The 19820-nt window shown below is 41.8% G+C and overlaps 1 protein-coding gene across 1 annotated transcript in view; it reads left to right on the forward strand.

Annotated features, from left to right (window-relative positions):
* The window catches only part of LOC125460934 (hemagglutinin/amebocyte aggregation factor-like), a 28359-nt gene that overhangs the window by 6148 nt on the left and 2391 nt on the right, over positions 1 to 19820 (forward strand). Inside the window, exons 3-5 of the mRNA XM_059652227.1 lie at positions 766 to 795; positions 13578 to 13656; positions 19107 to 19295. Of these exons, the coding sequence (XP_059508210.1) occupies positions 766 to 795; positions 13578 to 13656; positions 19107 to 19295 (298 nt within the window). The remainder of the gene's footprint in view (positions 1 to 765; positions 796 to 13577; positions 13657 to 19106; positions 19296 to 19820) is intronic.

Below are 19820 nucleotides of genomic sequence, written 5' to 3' on the forward strand. Positions count from 1 at the left end.
AAGTGGTAGGGAGAGTTTAATCCAGATAAATGTGAGGTGCTGCATTTTGATAGGACAAATCAGGGCAAGACTTACACATGTAATGGCAAGATCCAGGGGACTGCTGTCAAACAACAAGATCTTGGAGTGCAGGTTCATAGTTCCTTGAAAGTAGAGTCACAGGTAGACAAGGTAGGGAAGAAGGCATTGATACACTAGCCTTTATTGGTCAGCACATTGATTAGAAGAGTTGGGAGGTCGTGTGGCTGTACAGGACATTGGTTAGTCCACTTTTGGAACATTGCATTCAATTTTGGTCTCTCTTCTACAGGAAAGATGCTGTTAATGTCCAGCTGAAGTGCCTGTTTCTATGCTGTACCTCTCTATGATGCTATGACTCTCTGACATATTCCCCATAATCCTCATTAAAGATGCTAACAGGTGCACAGTGAGGTTACACTGACTGGGAGGGATGTGGGTATTCACAGCAGGACTGTATCCTAGTTAAGCTTTCACATATCAGTTAGGGTTTCAGCTCTTGGATAATGAATGCCTGTTTCTATTATGGCTACAACAGCCTCAGTAATGAAAGGATACAACTAAATATTGAAATATAAAATAATCCACGCTAGTTCTTGCATTCTGCTTGCAGTTATCAGTTTTTCACATGGGAGAAAACCCTCACAGTATGAGACTTGGTTTCACTAAACTATCCTTTAGAAGGATTAAGAGATTTTCAACTGATTTCATCTCACTTTAATGTAGGTTCAATCTTATCTTTTCCAGCTCAGAAACCCAATGACATCAAACGACCTGGTGAGTCCCTATAAATCTTTTACATCCGAAGTAAAATGTAAATATTGTATACTCATGCTGGCATTCTCTTCTGTGAACATAGGATTCTCCTTTATCCATGTGATGCTTCTTCGCTTGCAAAGCTCAGTAATGATTAATGGCCATGTGGGTACACCTGGCAGGATGCCACCACCAGGCACATCTTCCCCTCCCCTGACAGCCTTCCACAGGGTCCATTCCCTTTGCGACACCCTGGTCCACTCCTCCTCCTCTCTCACAGTCCCTCAACAGCTTCATGCCACTTTCCCTGCAACTGCAGAATGTGTAACACATGTCCATTTACTCCCTCCACATACATACCTTCCAGGTGAAGCAGTGCTTTACCTGTACTTTCCTCAATCTAGTCTACTGTACTCACTGCTCACAATCGACTAGGTGCTGCTCGCACAGCACCAGTATTCTGTTCACAAAAAAGACCCTGCGAGTCAAGTTGCCCATTGCTTCAACACATCACTATGTTCTGGCTGGCCAACATCTCTGTCTCAGGCTTGTTGTGGTGCTCCAGCAAAGCTCAGTGCAAGCTGGAAGAACAGCACCATATTTTCCAATTGGGAACTCTACAGCCTTCTGGGCTCAATATTCAATTCAACAATTTCACGCTTTGGAGGGTGAGTGCAGATTTGATGGGTCAAATGGCCTCTTTCTGCACTATAATTCTGTGAATTTGCCCATGGTAGTGATCCTTTGCAGACCAAGCCTGTACTGTAGCAGGGCGTTATAGAGGGAACCATAATCCATCTTGTACCTAATTTGGGAATATATGTTATAAAGACAGTTTCTAAGAGAAATTGTTAGTGTTATATTCTTCAAAATTGGTATCCTACACCCTAATGAAATGAGCAGAAGTTGACTTGAAATTTCAAGGAAATAAAACGTGAAATAAAATGTAAATTATCTGTGGGAGAAAGATTGTATTACCAGGCTACACTGTTAGAAAAAATGAGTGAATTCAGTCATTTTACATGTTACTGGCAAGGTCAGGTTTGGGTATGAGTCTGGTTCAAAGAAAGAAAACACATGTTCTACTTTTTTCAGTCAAGCAATTTTAAAATAGATTGTGCTTCTGGTCATTTTCTCACCAGCACCTGCAGCTAATGGTATTTTGAAGCTCAGACTCACATCACTGCTTAGTGTGTTTAAAAATGTAGCTGATAGTGATATTTCTGGGACTATAAAGGCTAGTGCTAGGTGTTTCTACACCTGTGTTGACCTGTCAGAGTCAGCTCTTTGATCAGAAGCAATGTAGACGCTGGGCGTTCTACTTATTGTCATTGCTGGAGTCCATGGATCATCTCCAGGTAAATGGAGAAGGGAATGTTTTATGACCCCAGTGTAACATTTCCATAACCCCCCATGGGGTGGAATGATGGCTCAGTAGTTAGCACTGCTGCCTCACAGTGCCAGGGACCCAGGTTCATTTCCAGTCTTGGGTGACTGTCGGGAGCTTGCACATTCTCCTTGTGTCTTGTGCCGCTTTCTTTCGAGAGCTCCTGTTTCCTCCCACAGTCCAAAGATGTGCAGGTTAGGTTGATTGGCCATGCTAAATTACCTGTAATGTTCAGGGAGGTGTAGATTAGGAGGGTTATAGGGGGATGGGTCTAAGGTGGGATGCTCCAAGGTTTGGTGTGGTCTAGTTGGGCCGAAGGGCTTGTTTCCACACTGCAGGGATTCAATTCTATTCATAACCCAGCCAGTCTTGAGGCTCTTTTCAATGAAATGTTGAATTAAAACTGGTTTGTTAATAATGATTTGTGTGCTAGTGGCTCCTGGGAATTAGAATGAGAATCCCTAAACTAATTCTGCAGACAATGCTTAAAGCCTCGTTTAGATAGGAGTCTATTTGATTTGGCTGGATTAAAACCTAATTCGCACAAATTGTCCAGTGTAACCAATGAGGAACTGTCTCTATTCAGCGCCTCCTATGTTCCATTCATAATTCAGCCACAGGATTTTACAGATGCAGTCTTGGCATAGTCCAGGAAATCTCTGTTAAAGGGAGAAAATAAAGTATGCTTTCTCATTTAGAGGGACATAAATGATGAAAATTGAATGCTTGTTTTGTACTAATGGAAACCATTAAATCTGTGACTTACTTCCTAAAAGTGGACAAATCCCCGGGACTGGACCAGATTTACCTGGTGCATTTTGGGAAGCTAGGGAAGTAATTGATGAGCCCTTGCTGAGATATTTGTTTTGTTGATAACCACAGTTGAGGTGCCGATAGACTGGAGGTTGGCTAATCTGGCACCACTATTTAAGAAAGGTGAGAAGGAAAATCTGGGGACCTATAGACCAGTAAGCCTGCAATTGGTTGGCAAGTTGTCGGAGGGAACCCTATGGGACAGGATTTACATGTGTTTGGAAAGGCAAGGACTAATTAGGGATAATGAACATGGCTTTGTGCATGGGAAACCATGCCTCACTAACTCAACTGAGTTTTTTGAAGAAGTGATGAAGAGGATTGATGAAGGCAAAGTAATGGATGTTGTCTGTATGGATTTCAGTAAGACTTTTGACAAGGTTCTGCTTGGTAGACTAGGTAGCAAGATTAGATCACATGGAATACAGGGAGAACTAGCCAGCTGGAAGCAAAATTGGCTGAAAGATAGGAGATAGAGGGTGGTGGTGGATGGTTGCCTTTTGGACTGGAGACCTGTGATCAGTGGTGTGCGGCAAGGATCAGTGCTGGGTCCACTGCTTATTTCTATGAATGATTTGGCTGTTAGGACGGATGATTTAGTGAATTTGCCGGTGATACCCAAATTGGTGGTGTGGTGGACAGCGAAGAAGGATATCTCAGAGTAGAACAGGAGCTTGATCAGATGAGCTGAGAAGTGGTAGGGAGAGTTTAATCCAGATAAATGTGAGGTGCTGCATTTTGATAGGACAAATCAGGGCAAGACTTACACATGTAATGGCAAGATCCAGGGGACTGCTGTCAAACAACAAGATCTTGGAGTGCAGGTTCATAGTTCCTTGAAAGTAGAGTCACAGGTAGACAAGGTAGGGAAGAAGGTATTGATACACAAGCCTTTATTGGTCAGCACATTGATTAGAAGAGTTGGGAGGTCATGTGGCTGTACAGGACATTGGTTAGTCCACTTTTGGAACATTGCATTCAATTTTGGTCTCTCTTCTACAGGAAAGATGCTGTTAATGTCCAGCTGAAGTGCCTGTTTCTATGCTGTACCTCTCTATGATGCTATGACTCTCTGACATATTCCCCATAATCCTCATTAAAGATGCTAACAGGTGCACAGTGAGGTTACACTGACTGGGAGGGATGTGGGCATTCACAGCAGGACTGTATCCTAGTTAAACTTTCACATATCAGTTAGGGTTTCAGCTCTTGGATAATGAATGCCTGTTTCTATTATGGCTACAACAGCCTCAGTAATGAAAGGATACAACTAAATATTGAAATATAAAATAATCCACGCTAGTTCTTGCATTCTGCTTGCAGTTATCAGTTTGTCACATGGGAGAAAACCTTCACAGTATGTGACTTGGTTTCACTATACTCTACTTTAGAAGGATTAAGAGATTTTCAACTGATTTCATCTCACTTTAATGTAGATTCAATCTTTTCTTTTCCAGCTCAGAAACCCAATGACATCAAACGTCCTGTTGAGTCCCTATAAATCTTTTACATCCAAAGTAAAATGTAAATATTGTATACTCATGCTGGCATTCTCTTCTGTGAACATAGGATTCTCCTTTGTCCATGTGATGCTTCTTCACTTGCAAAGCTCAGCAAAGATTCATGGTCATGTGGGTACTCCCAGCAGGATGCCACCACCAGGCACATCTTCCCCTCTTCTGACAGCCTTCCACAGGGCTACACTGAGTGAATTCAGTCATTTTACCTGTTACCAGCAAGATCAGGTTTGGGTATGAGGTCTGGTTCAAAGAAAGAAAACACATGTTCTATTTTTTTTTTGCCAAGCAATTATAAAATAGTTTGTGCTGGTCATTTTCTCACTAGCACCTGCAGCTAATGGTATTTGAAACTCAGACTCACATTACTGCTTAGTGTGTTTAAAAATGCAGCTGATAGTGATATTTCTGGGAATATAAAGGCTAGTGCTAGGTGTTTCTACACCTGTGTTGACCTGTCAGAGTCAGCTCTTTGATCAGAAGCAATGTAGACACTGGGCGTTCTACTTATTGTCATTGCTGGAGTCCATGGATCATCTCCAGGTAAATGGAGAAGGAAATGTTTCATGAACACAGTGTAATATTTCCACAGCCCACCCAGCCAGTCTTGTGGCTCCTTTCAATGAAATGTTGAATTAAAACTGTTTTGTTAATCATGATTTGTGTGCTAGTAGTTCCTGGGAATTAGAATGAGAATCCCTAAACTAATTCTGCAGACAATGCTTAAAGCTTCGTTTAGACATGAGTCTATTTGATTTGGCTGGATTAAAGCCTAATTCGCACAAATTGTCTGGTGTAGCCAATGTGGAGCCATCTGTATTCTGTGCAGCATCTCCTATGTTCCACTCACAATTCAGCCACAGGATTTTACAGATGCTGTCTTGGCATAGTCTAGGAAATGTCTGTTAAAGGGAGAAAATAAAGTATACATTCTCTTTTGGGATAATGGAAATCCAATGCTTGTTTTGTACTCATGGAAACCATTAAATCTGTGAATTACTCCTGTAATATTCATGGAAGAAGATAATAAGCGCACTGTGAGGTTACACTGACTGGGAGGGATGTGAGTTTTTGTAGCAGGATTGTATTAGTCACATGATCACTTAGCAATGAGGATTACAAATTGTTAGTTGGATAAGGAATGCACATTTACATTAGAGCTATGACTGCCCCAGTACTGAAAGCTTACAACTCAGTATTCAAATATGAAACAATCCATGATAGTCCTTGTATTCTGCTTGCAGTTGTCATGTTGTCACATAGGAGAAAACTCTCACAGTATGAGATTTGGTTATGCTATACTATACTTTGAAGGGAATTAGAGATTTTCAACTGATTTTTAATCTCACTTTAATGTAAACTCAATATTATCTTTTCTAGCACAAAACCCAATGACACCAAATGTCCTAGTAAGTCCTTATAGATCATTAACATCCAGAGTAAAATGTGAATATTGTACCCCATTGAATGAATACACATATTGGTGTTCTCCTCTGTGAACATCGGATTATCCTTTACCCGTGTGATGCATCTTAATTTGTATGGCTCAGCAATGATTGATGGTCACATGTGGATTCCCAGCAGGATGCCACCACCAGACATGCATTCCCTTCCCCTTCCCTGTCAGCCTTCTGCAGGGGCCATTCCATCTGGGAAACCCTGGTCTACTACTCCTTCGTTCCCAAGGTCCCTCCCACAGCCCCATAGCTCCTTCCCCTGAAAGCATAGTAGGTGTAACACTTGCCTGTTTACTTCCTTCCTCCCCAGTATCCAAGGGCCCAGACACAACTTCCAGATGAAACAACACTTAGGTAAAGTCCCACAATCTAGTCTATTGCATTCACTGTGCACAATGTGGTCTCCTCCACACTTGCGAAACTAAGCATAAAGTGGGTCACTGCTTCACAGAACACCTATGTTATGTTCACAAAAAAGAACCGTGAGCTTCCTATTGCCTGCCTTTGCAAAATACCACCCTGTTCCATGGCCAACATCTGTCTCAAGCTAAGCTCAGTGCAAGCTAGAAGAAAAGCATGTTACTTTCCACTTGGGAACTCATCAACCTTCTGGATTCAATGTCGAGTTCAATAATTTTAGGCCTGAGGCACCACACATGTGCTTCCCCAAACCCCACACCCCAGGCCTTGTTTTCACAAGGCAGAGAAACAGAGCAAGCTCGGCAGCATCTAGAGGAAAGGAGAAGTTGATGTTTTGGATATTACCCTTCTTCAGGACTGGATGTGGGAGTTGGGGGAGCTGCAGATAAAGATGGGAAAAGGGAAGAGTGGTGATAGGTGAACACAGGTAATAGGTGTGACCTGGTTGGTTGATGGGAAGGTTGAATCTGGTTGGTGGCTGGAAGGGAGCGTCAGAAGGTGGGATGGACGGGAAGAAAGTGAGATGGATGGAAAGGGAGTTGGGGAATGGGTGGTAAGGTTATTTGAACCTTATTTGAGTTCTCTGGGCTGTATGGTGCCCAGGTGGAAGATAAAGTATTGTTCCTCAAATTTGCAGTCTGATTCACTGACATTGGAGGAGGCCGAGGACGGACATGTCACGGGGTAAAGGTTGGGGTGGGGTTTGAAATGGATGGTGAGCAGGAGGTTAAGCTAGCCACTTCAGGCCAGACAAAGATGCTGAGCAAAATGGTCACCTAGTCTGTTTGGTCTCGCTGATGTAGACTTGGCGAAATGGTTACCTAGCCTACACTATCATGTAGTCTGCTATTACACACTAGCCACTAATTGTCCACTAATAGCTATTCATTCTCCCAGACAGATTGTTGTCCGCTCCTTAGTCTATCCATTTGTTCTTCTCTCTGTTTGGGCTCTATCCCCACCTATTGTTTACTCCTTACTCCCTACCCCACCCTGTCTTCTGCATATAAGGTGAAAGTTTACTCACTACCATCAGTCCTGAGGAAGGGTCCCTGAACCCAAAACATTAACTCTGCTTTCACTCCACAGATGCTGCCAAACCTGCTGAGCCTTTCCAGCAATTTTTTTTTTCTGATTTCCAGCATCCGCAGTTTTCAGTTTTTATTTCCACATGTGCTGTGGGAGTGGTCAGACAGTATTGATCAACTGTCACAAGTGTGCTTTATGTTCGAGACAGCAGAATGTTTGGAGCTATTTTTCAAAGTTTTTATTTTGTCCTGATTCAACTATTTGAACGTGTAAAGTTAATGCAATTCAAATTGTGCAGGATGGTAAAAGGTTTAGGTATGTTGGAAACAGAGTTTGAGATTCTCTGGTTTGAGGTTGAATGATGTAACTGAGTGTGTTAGGTCATGTCCTGTCTACAGGTCCGACACTATTCCATGTACGTTCATATGCTTATCCAATGACGACTTAAATGTAACTAAAGTTGGCGAAATCTACTACTGTTGCAGGCAAAGCATTCACAAGGAAGAGGTATTGAGGTTCACAAGGACGAGGTATTAGAAATCCTACAGAGGGTGAAGATAGTTAAGTCCCCTGGGCGGGATGGGATTTATCCTAGGATCCTCTGGGAAGCCAGGGAGGAGATTGCTGAGCCTTTGGCATTGATCTTTAACTCGTCATTGTCTACAGGAATAGTGCCAGATGACTGGAGGATAGCAAATGTGGTTCCCCTGTTCAAGAAGGGGAGTAGAGACAACCCTGGTAATTATAGACCAGTGAGCCTTACCTCAGTTGTTGGTAAAGTGTTGGAAAAGGTTATAAGGGATAGGATTTATAATCATTTAGAAAAGAATAAATTGATTAGGGATAGTCAGCATGGTTTTGTGAAGGGAAGGTTGTGCCTCACAAAGCTTATTGAGTTCCTTGAGAAGGTGACCACACAGGTAGATGAGAGTAAACCGGTTGATGTGGTGTATATGGATTTCAGCAAGGCATTCGATAAGGTTCCCCACAGTAGGCTATTGTACAAAATGCGGAGGAATGGAATTGTGGGAGGTATAGCAGTTTGGATCGGAAATTGGCTTGCTGAAAGAAGACAGAGGGTGGTAGTTGATGGGAAATGTTCATCCTGGAGACCAGTTACTAGTGGTGTACCGCAAAGGTCGGTGTTGGGTCCACTGCTGTTTGTCATTTTTATAAATGACCTGGATGAGGGCGTAGAAGGTTGGGTTAGTAAATTTGCAGACGACACTAAGGTCGGTGGAGTTGTGGATAGTGAGGAAGGATGCTGTAGGTTGCAGAGAGACATAGATAAGCTGCAGAGCTGGGCTGAGAGGTGGCAAATGGAGTTTAATGCAGACAAGTGTGAGGTGATGCACTTTGGTAGGAGTAACCGGAATGCAAAGTACTGGGCTAATGGTAAGATTCTTAGCAGTGTAGATGAGCAGAGAGATCTCGGTGTCCACATACACAGATCCTTGAAAGTTGCCACCCAGGTTGACAGGGCTGTTAAGAAGGCATACAGTGTTTTAGCTTTTATTAATAGAGGGATCAAGTTCTGGAACCAAGAGGTTATGCTGCAGCTGTACAAAACTTTGGTGCGGCTGCACTTGGAGTATTGCGTACAGTTCTGGTCACCGCATTATAAGAAGGATGTGGAAGCTTTGGAAAGGGTGCAGAGGGGATTTACTAGGATGTTGCCTGGTATGGAGGGAAGGTCTTATGAGGAAAGGCTGAGGGACTTGAGGCTGTTTTCGTTAGAGAGAAGAAGGTTGAGAGGTGACTTAATTGAGACATATAAAATAATCAGAGGGTTAGATAGGGTGGATAGGGAGAGCCTTTTTCCTAGGATGGTGACGGCGAGCACGAGGGGACATAGCTTTAAATTGAGGGGTGAAAGATATAGGACAGATGTCAGAGGTAATTTCTTTAGTCAGAGAGTAGTAAGGGAATGGAACGCTTTGCCTGCAATGGTAGTAGACTCACCAACTTTAGGTACATTTAAGTCGTCATTGTATAAGCATATGGACGTACATGGAATAGTATAGGTTAGATGGGCTTCAGATCGGTATGACAGGTCGGCACAGCATTGAAGGATGAAGGGCCTGTACTGTGCTGTAATGTTCTATGTTCTATGTACTAATACCGAGAGCAATTCATCATACATGCTTCTCTGCTCAATATCAATGAAATGAAATGTGGTGCGAGTTACTTGGGGAATCATGTTGTGAATAGACAGAAGTTCTCAACACTGGCAGGACCTTCTGCTATCAGAGGCTCTAGTGCCACATTTGAAGGCCAGCTGGGGCACTATTTCAGACACTGCATGCCAGAAGCTTCATGGGGCATGTGGTGGTCATCTGCAAAAGCTCAGAAATAATCCCTAAGGACTGGAATCTGGCTCACAGGTTCACCAGTGCTACACTGTAGACACTACTGGATGGAGTCACCAAGCGAAGGTCCATTCTCTTCCCAAGTCCTTATAACAGGAGGCAATCTTATCAGAGGCCTGCAGCCTGGGCTGAGATCACAGCACTATCAGTGTCACTGAGCTGCACCAAAGGAACAGAAAGCATGCTATAGAATGTGAATGATCCCCAGCAATTTATAAGGGTCAGTGGCACCATTTTCTGTCTACTACCTGACACTTTCAGGAGCATCACTGAGTCTCATTCTGCTACTGCCCAGGTATTTTACAAAGGCACAAAGCCTGCAAACCTCAGTATCTTTTTTTTACTCATTTGTGGGATGTGTGTCACTGGCCCGTCAGCATTTATTGCCCATCACTAGTTGCCCTTGAGAAGGTGGTGGTGATCTGCCTTCTTGAACTCACCCCCTGTGGGTTGACCCACAATGCCACTGGGGAGGGAATTCTAGCATTTTGACCCAGTGACAACAAAAGAAGCAGTGATCTATTGCCTAGTCAGGATAGTGAGTGACTTGGAGGGGAACATGAAGATGGTGTTCCTATGTTTCTGCTGCTCTTGTTCTTCTAGACAGAAATGGTCATGGCTTTGGAAGGTGCAGTCTGAGGATCTTTGGTGAATTTCTGCAGTGCGTCTTTTAGATCATACACATTGCTGCTGCTGCTGCTGAGTGTCAGTGGTGGAGGGAGCAAATGCTTGTGGATGTAGTGAATGCTTGTGGATGCAGTGAAAGCTTGTGGATGTAGTGAATGCTTGTGGATGCAGTTCCAATCAAGTGTGCTGCTTTGTCCTGCATGGTGTCAAGCTTTTTGAGTGTTGTTGGTGCTGCAATCATCCAGGCAAGAGCGTAGTTCCATCGCACTCGTGGTGCATGGCAGATGGTGGACAGGCTTTGGAGAGTTGGGAGATAATTTACTCACCACAGTGTTCCTAGCCTCCAAACTGCTTTTGTAGCCATTGTGTTTCCGTGGTGAGTCCAGTTGTATTTCTGAACAATGGTAACTCTAAGATATTGATACTGGGGAATTCAGTTATGGCACTACCATTGAATGTCAAGTGGCAGTGCATAGATTGTCTCCTATTGGTGATCATCATAGCTTGGCATTTGTGTAGCATGTATGTTACTTGGCACTTGTCAGCCCAAGGCTGGATATTGTCCAGATGTTGCATTTGAACAGGGGCTGCTTCAGTTTCTGAGGATTTGTAAATGGTCCTGAACGATTGTACAATCATTAGTGAACATACCCAATTTTTACCTGATGGTGAACGGAAGGTCATTGATGAAGCAGCTAAAGATGGTTGGGCCTATGACACTACCCTGAGGAACTTATGCAGAGATGTCCTGGAACTGAGATGACTGATCTCCAACAACCACAGTCAACTTCCTACGTGCCAGATATGACTGCAACCACTAGAAAGTTTGCCCCCAACGCCCATTTGATTCTGGTTTTGCTAGGGCTCCTTGATACCTCACTTGGTCAAGTGCAGCCTTGAGGTCAAGGGCTGTCACTCTCGCCTCACCTCTGGAATTTATGTATGATTAGCACTCAAGGATTCGGACTCACATCATCCTCTTCTCTCAAACAACTAAGCCTTTGCATCCTCTGGTCTTCCAACTTACTTAGTGGGGACAGCTCACCACTCCTCTTTGCATACTCAAAGGCTGTTCCTGTGCCAATTTCATCGCACTTAACCCTTCTCTTTATCTCATTGCAGAAGAAGTTGATTTACAACTGTGCCGAAAGGCTGCGACTTGCAGAAATGTGCTAGATATAAAAGTCCACATCACCTTTGAGGAAGTGAACAGGCCAGGGAAGGCCAAGCCCATTCTGTGACAAAACAAAGCAGCACAGTGACTCAGCAGTTGGCACTGCTGCCTCATGGTGCCAGGGACCACGGTTCAATTCCAGCCTCGGGCAACTGTTTATGTGGAGTTTGCACGTTCTCCCCATGTCTGCGTGGGTTTCCTCTGGGTGCTCCTGCTTCCTCCCACAGTACAAAGATGTGTAGATTTGGGGGATTAGCCATGGAAATGCAGGGTTATAGGAATAGGGTTGGGGGTGTGTGTGTCGGCCTGGACTTGTTGGGCTGAATGGCCTGTTTCCACAGTGTAGGGATTCTATGAAGGCAGGAATTGGCTACAAACACAGTCAGATGAGAACAACACATTGACATGTGGAAGCTATTCTGCAGCCTCATCAATTCATTCTTTCTCTTCTCTTCTGCAACCACGAACACACCCAAACCAGCATGTCCTCTGAAGAGGAAGCCTTTGATAGCTGAGAAGATGCAATGGCAAGGTATTTACTACACCCCCCAGAAACACAGAGACATCCACCTTGGTGGACAGATTATAGAATGCAGGACACATCACTGACACACATCTCTCACTGGTGGAGGAAGCAACATGCCTGGTTTGTGATACTCGGAGGACTCTGTAAATGAAATACCTGCTGAGTCCTACACAGAAGACATGTCTCTGACCTTGCGTACACACATCATGTAGTCAACTGCAGAGAGACACATAGAAACATCAGGTGCCTTTGTCAAATGCCTTTGATAGGTTGGATAATAAGATGGAGGACTCTGTGTCCAAATGCAGTAAAATCTGGACAATATCCAGTTTTGGGCTGATAAGTGGCAAGTATCTTTTACACCACACAAGTGTCAGGCAATGACCATCTCCAACAAGAGAAAATCTAACCTTTGTCCATTGTTATTCATTATCATTACTGAATCCTCCACCATCAGCAACCTGGAGATAACCAAAAACCAGAAACTGAAATGGACCAGCCATAGAAAAACACTTGGCAACAAGAGAAGGTCAGAGGTGAAGAATCCTGCAGTGGGTAACTCACCTAGTGTCTCTCCAAAGCCTGAACACAATCTACAAGGCACAGGCCAGGAGTGTGATAGAATACCATCCACCTACCAGGGTGAATCCAGCTCCAACAACACACTAGAAGCTTGACACTATCCAGGACAAAGCAGTCCACTTAACTGGCATCACATTCACAAAGATCAGTCCCTCCAGTCTTGATGCTCAGTGGCAACAATGTGTATCATCTACAAGATGCACTGCAGAAATTCACAAAGGATCCGAACACAGCACCTTCCAAACCTACTGCTTTCATCTAGAAGGCCAAAGGCAGCAGATATTAAGGAAACACCACACACTGTAAGATTGCCATTAAACAATTACCATCCTGACTCATGAAACATATCCTGACTCCTTCAGTGTTGCTGGGTCAAAATCCTGAAACTCTCTCTCTAATGATGCGAGTCTACCTACACCAAATGGACTGTAGTTCACGAAGGCAGCTCACCACCACCTTCTCAAGGCTAACTAGAGATGGACAATGACTGCAGGTCCAAGCAGTGACACCCACAACTTATGTGTGAAAAAAATGAATGAGATGCAAATGCCTGCCTTTTAGCTTCTTGCCACTGATAGTGTGAATATCATCTTAGCATCTAAGGAGGGATGGTTTAATTGAAAAAGTTTAACTGCATTGTAAGAATCTGATTTTTGGATTCCTGTACAATTAACTCAACATATTAGAATTATTTTCAAAACTTATGAAATGGAAAATTGGACATAGCTTTGTCAATCATGTCGGATAGTGAACTTTCAGTGCAATCATGTCAATTACATCAAATCAATTTTTAACACAGCATTACACAAAATGATATGCTGTATGAATGCATTTTTCCTTATGATGCATCATGCCAGTGAATTAGAAAATCATATGTATTTAACGACTGTCTTGTATTTCAGGTAGTCGCTGGTTGAATGAGTTTGATGATAAACTGCTTTTTACATGTGCCTCATCTAATACAATAGGGTCAGTTAGCAGGTAAGTGACCAAAGATCACCCACAATAATTTCATAGAAACCTGTTAAGTCTGCAAGAATATGCCACAAAGAGGCATTGTAATATTTATAATTTGTCCATATCTCACAACTCCAATAATGCTGCTTATTTAGTCTTTCCCCTTATATGCACACAGTTCTTGCCCAATTATCCCTCCTTTATCACATAACCATCACCAATTCCCTTATTCTATGTGGCCTTCAGGCAGACCTGCACGGTGGACTTTAATCCCATGAATATCCATCATGGAAGACTGCTGCTCTGTTGAAACAAATACTTTCGTCCTTGCAAGATCTGGATTTTTTTAGCCATGCCCTGAATCTATGAGCAGTGGTCTGGCTTCTAGTTTTACATGCTGTTTATCCTCATTTTTACTCCATATCTGTAAGCTCATTACTTCCACTTGTGGAGTGAGTTAGATGTCTTCCTGGTGAATTGAATGTGTTCACATCTTCAGTCATGTTTTTGGGTAATTGCTGCTTACTCAGCAATATCTCCATCACTGGGACTGAGAATGCTTCTTTCAAGGATAATGGATTGAAATGATGCTCTTGAGCTTGTCTTGGCTCCCCATCTTCCATTAAAGTCAATTCTGTTGTATCAATTTAATCTCCAGTCTTTTCAATTGCTTGGATAACTTCAATTTACATTTTCCCAGTGAGCTCAAGTATGTTGTACTCCTCATTTTTGCTTTTAGTATTTGCTTCTTGGAAAGTTTTGCCAATCTTTGATCTAAAGTTTCTTTGGCGATGCTTGGAATTGAAACCATTTCCACCTTCCTAGTACAATCATATGTTTTTTCCCTCTAGACAGTAAGAAACAATTTGCTAATGCCAGCATAGGCAATGTCAGTAGATTCCTTCATTTCTTTGGGATATGCCATGAATCTAGGAAACCCAGTGTGGTCTTCTACTGGTGGCCCCTTGACCAACAATTGTAATTTGTAACTGCTGTTCCTTCAGCCATAGTATTTGAGCTGATAAAATGGTGAAATTGAGTTCTATATCAAGCTTAAAATTAATCGGATAAATGTAACCATTAACAAGCTCTAGCAAAATTGTTGGGAAGACAGTTACTCAATGTTAATATTACTGGACAAGTATTCCAAAACCCCAGGCTCATATCTTATTGTATGGGTTCACATCCCGTCATGGCAAATCTGGAATAAAGAAAATAGCCTAATTGTACCACTGTGAATTGTGTAAAGCCCAACTGGTTCATTAAAGACCTTTACAGGAAGGAAATATCACATACTTCTGAAGAAGAATCATGCTGAACTCAAAATATTAACACTGTTTCTCTCCACAGATGCTGCCAGATGTGCTGTATTTCTCTAGCATTTTCTGTTTTTATTTCAGATTTCCAGCATCTGTGGTATTTTATTTTTATTGTCTGTCTGTTGTAAATTCTGATTTCTGAACTCTTCAGTTAAATCTTGCCCTTTCAAGAATTTTGTTGTTTTTTAGGTGAAAACATTATCCAAAGCTTGAAGGACTTTATCAAAACTCTCCATGTTATCTTTTACATTTTGTGGTTTATTCATCACTGGCTGCACAATAATATATTTTCTTGAACATTTTGAAATTTAGTTTGTAAGTTTGAAGCAACTTTATTTCCTTAAAGCTGCTTTTTCCCCAAAATATCTAATCCTGTTTTCTGTTTGCTTTATCACTGACATTAAATGTTTATTATATTTCCTTCCATTTTCTTCTTTTTGATTGTTTACACAGCTTCCTTTAAAGCTATTTTCATTCTGCAATATCTCAATGCTGTTTATAATCAGCTATCTTTTAAACCTTAATCTTATTGGATAACAAATTTAATCCAAACTTCTGACCATATAACTTTTCAAATCAAATCAATTCCTCCGTGTTTCTTTGTCTGTAAGATTTGAGCATTTTCTCTGCAGTGATGTTGTCTTCATTTCCTTGATTTTAGAAGGTTTTAAATTCTATGCAGCAATTCCCCTCTTAAAGTTAAGGTTGTGTTACTAATATTAAATGAAACAACTTCCAGTAAAATAATTTTCCCACAGGAATCAATGTTAAAGCCTGAGCTAAATTGCTTGGAACATTTCTCACCTTTGAAAAATATCAGCTATATCGTACATGTGCAACATTGCATTCTGAGCTGAAATAGTTTGCAAAATAGAATCTATCACTAAGTATAATCAAAATCTTTTACAAAGATTATTTAGCTTTACTGCAGGGTGTTTTTAGATTGACTTAACTCCATCTGGTAGCTGAAGTCCCGGGACTACCTGCACTGACCAACATCTGCCAATAGGTGGGGTTGACGACTTCAGTTCTAATTCAGGTGGGAAGTGAGGGCCCAGGAGCACTGTAACAGGGAAAGGAAGATCAGATCTTGAGCTTAAAAGTAAAAACAGGGAGAGGAGGTGAGGACAAGGTAAAGCGACATTGGGAGAATGCAGCCTCAAATAGAGAATAAGCCTCAGGAGAGGCTTTGAAAAAGGCCCTGAGGAGATGGAGGTCAGGTTGAGACAATGCTACTAGGAGACAAGCCCAGGGAACAAGGTCCTTTCCCATGTCCGAAACAAAATGGAGAGTGTCTGGAATACAAACCTTAACGTGGAATTCACCAGTTTCAAAATGCGCCCACCCTCAATCTCATTCCATGTCCAGCCATCCCTCCTATCCCTGCCTCCTTGACCTGACACAATCTTCTTTCCCAAATATCCGCCCTACCCTTCCTACTGACTAATCCACACTATCCCCTACCTATCACCATCCTGCCTACCTACCACCAGCCCCACCCCCCACTATTTATTTCCCACCTCCTCCTCCCCTGCCCAGACCTGATGAAGGATGTAAATCTGAAATGTTGACTTTCCTGCTCCTCAGTTACTGCCTGACTTGCTGTGTTCCTCCAGCTCCACACTGTATTGACTCTGACACCAGCATCTTCTGTTCTTGCTACTCCAAGTATAATTTTTCCCACAGGAATCAATGTTAAAGCCAGAGCTAAATTGCTTGGAACATTTCTCATCTTTGAAAAATATCAGCTATATCGTACATGTGCAACATTGCATTCTGAGCTGAAATAGTTTGCAAAACAGAATCTATCACTAACAATAATCAAAATCTTTTACAAAGATTACTTAGCTTTACTGACTGGCAATGAGAACCAATGCAAATGACGTTAAAATGAAAATGATGTTACAAAGCAAGAAAACAGACCCAAAGAGTAGACAAAATTAAAGAAGGAATCATGTTAAGTGATGCGAGTGGGAGAGAGGGGAATTCAGAGACAGTCACCATCATCAAAGAAGTGCAAGAGAAGAGAACCATGTGCTTCTAAAACAACAAGACAGAGAGTAGGGATAGTAACTTTTCAGGGGAGCAATGTAAGAAGAACAGCAACTGTGTGAGATATGAACTGGAGATACAGAGCTTCTTGAATATGTTTTCATGAGTCAAAGCCAAACTGTGATGGCTCAAGAAAACAGATTGGTATTTCTTGCATGTATTTTTTGATTGGCCAAGTGGTTTATGTCAAGAAGCCATATTACTGCTAAAGACTACAGTTAGGAAATTCACTTCTGAAGTATCTAATGTCTAAGTTATTTCAGTAGAATAATGATGACTGAGCAGGTGATGTGTTGCATCTGTAGTATGTGGGAGCTGGTGAAGCTGGTCCATGGGTGACACATCTGCAGCAAGTAGAGTCTGCTCAAGGAACTCCAGCACAGAACTCATGAGCTTGTGGCTAAGTTGCAGACACTGTACATATGGGGGAGGGGAATATTGAACATTGGATACTATGTTACAGGAGGCAGTTTAATTTGGCCTGTGTTCAGTGACAGTGGACAGTAAAGCAGGAAACCACACCAACTTTTAAAAAGTACTTAAATGAACAGTTGAAATGTCATTTCATTCAAAACTATGGGGCAAGTGCTGGAAAGTGGGACTAGTGTAAATTTAAAGGTGGCTTTTATCATTGCTGACGCAATGAGCAGAAGGCCACTTCTGTATTGTGTTATTCTATGGCTCCCTCACTCGTCTAACCTCTTCAGTCAAACTCTATCTTCTAAATTGCCTTTATGTCACTTTAAATCTACTCCGGAATGTTCCCAAAGTTGCTGCCTCAATGTGAGTTTATTTAAATGTCCATTGACTTTGCTACTGTAGCCACGTCTCTTGGCGCTCACTCTCATTAGCAGGGACAGTCGCTGTGAATATTAACTGCTCCTTTTTAACTTCAGCCCTTTTCAGCCTAGTTCACTGTGCTATTAATTGTAAATTTCTCTACTTGCCTGTAGATGTTTTAAATTTATTCATGAAGTTTTAAAATGATCACTTTCTTGTTGAAACCTAATTTGGAACAGCCCTTATAGATCTATCTTTTCTAAGGAGTGAGGAAGTGCAGTAACAAGTTTGTAGCCCATATTCTCTCTCCTACACCTCCTACCAGCTCTGAGGTAAGGGTCTTAGCCTGCAGCTTTGCTTTCTCCCTGCCATTCTTACTACAAGTTCTTCAGACTACTTATCTGTTCACAGACTTTTTGCTGCTAAGTGCCTAAGCATTTTTAAAGTGATAACATTATTAAAGCGGTAAACTCACCTGTCTTCTAAAAAGATTTACTCCTTAGTTGAATGGAGATTTTAAAACTTCATTATCTTCAGGTATTTAAGTGACCATTCCACATCTGATCACTATATTGTAAGTTTGCAGAACCAATCTTGAACAGTTGAGTAAGGTGCTGCCTCGTTTTCTAAACTAGATGTAAGGGCCTGTTTAGTGGACACTGAACAACTAGGGAGTCCAAACAAGAAGATGCCTTTGTCTTAGTAACAAGGTGTAATTTATTGTATGATAGAAACAGGTTCAAGCTACATTGGCTAGCCAAAAGGCTGAGAAACGACTACATTGGCTAGCCAAAAGGCTGAGAAACGACTACATTGGCTAGCCAAAAGGCTGAGAAACGACTACATTGGCTAGCCAAAAGGCTGAGAAACGACTACATTGGCTAGCCAAAAGGCTGAGAAACGACTACATTGGCTAGCTATGCATCATCACAACCATCTAGTATGGCTTTAATGATATGGACCTGATGGACCAAAGGGCCTTTTCTGTACTGAACGATTCTCTGATTCTGTGATACTGAGACTATCAGGAGCAAGGGATGATATATCAGACCATGTTTAGAGTTTCAGGCTGGACTCAATTCTTCGCCCAGAACTTGATGGTGTCATCAGTCTCCAAATTAACCATTTCAGAACATTACCTTACAAAATACTGCCTTAGTTCAAATTATTTAGTTGTTTACAGCTAGCAAGAGGAGCAACCTGAGTTGGTGGAATGAACTGAATTTATACTTTAGTGAAAAGGCAGTTGTGAAGTTCACACATTCAACCGATGTCTATCATCTGAAGTTATCCTGAACATACTTTTTGTGCTTTCCTTTCTAGTCAACATCACAGTTACTATGAAGATCGCTTGTGGGATTTCCAATGTAAGGCAACATTCAGTGAGCCACCAACTTGTTCATGGACTAACTACGTGAACAGCTTTGATGAAGAGTTTACCTTCTCCTGCCCATTTGGCTCCATTATTAGTGGTGTCGAGGCTTATCACAAGAACTATTATGAGGACAGGAGGTATTTTGGAAACTAACATTATTGCATCAAAGGTCTAGACAATTTTATAAACAATTGAGTACGATATCTCCATTTACGAATGTGAACAAAAAAGTCAATGTTGAAACTTGTCTTCCAATACTCTAATTGGCTGTTATAATGTAGTTTCTATGTTACGTTATTACAAACATAATTACTCGGAGATACTCTATATTTACAAATCCAAGCTAAAATATACCACATATTGAATGTAGCGGCCATACTGATTAAGACTATGAAGATTTCAGAAAAATAATGCCATTCCCGAATTCTGAAAACAATGTGCCCCATTTATGCTGTTACAGCATAATGATGTTGCAACAAAAAAAGGCCATTTAGCCCAACATTGAATACTATCCTCTTCTCACCCCTCTTCATCTAACTTCAGCAGCATTACATTCCTTTCTCTCTCATGTTTCATCCCCAGAAATAAATCAATACTATTCATTTTAACTACTTCGTGCGGTAGCGAGTTCTACAAACAAACTATTTATTCGGTAAAGATGC

Source organism: Stegostoma tigrinum, chromosome 18 (genome assembly GCF_030684315.1).
Source record: "Stegostoma tigrinum isolate sSteTig4 chromosome 18, sSteTig4.hap1, whole genome shotgun sequence".
Classification (NCBI taxonomy): domain Eukaryota; kingdom Metazoa; phylum Chordata; class Chondrichthyes; order Orectolobiformes; family Stegostomatidae; genus Stegostoma; species Stegostoma tigrinum.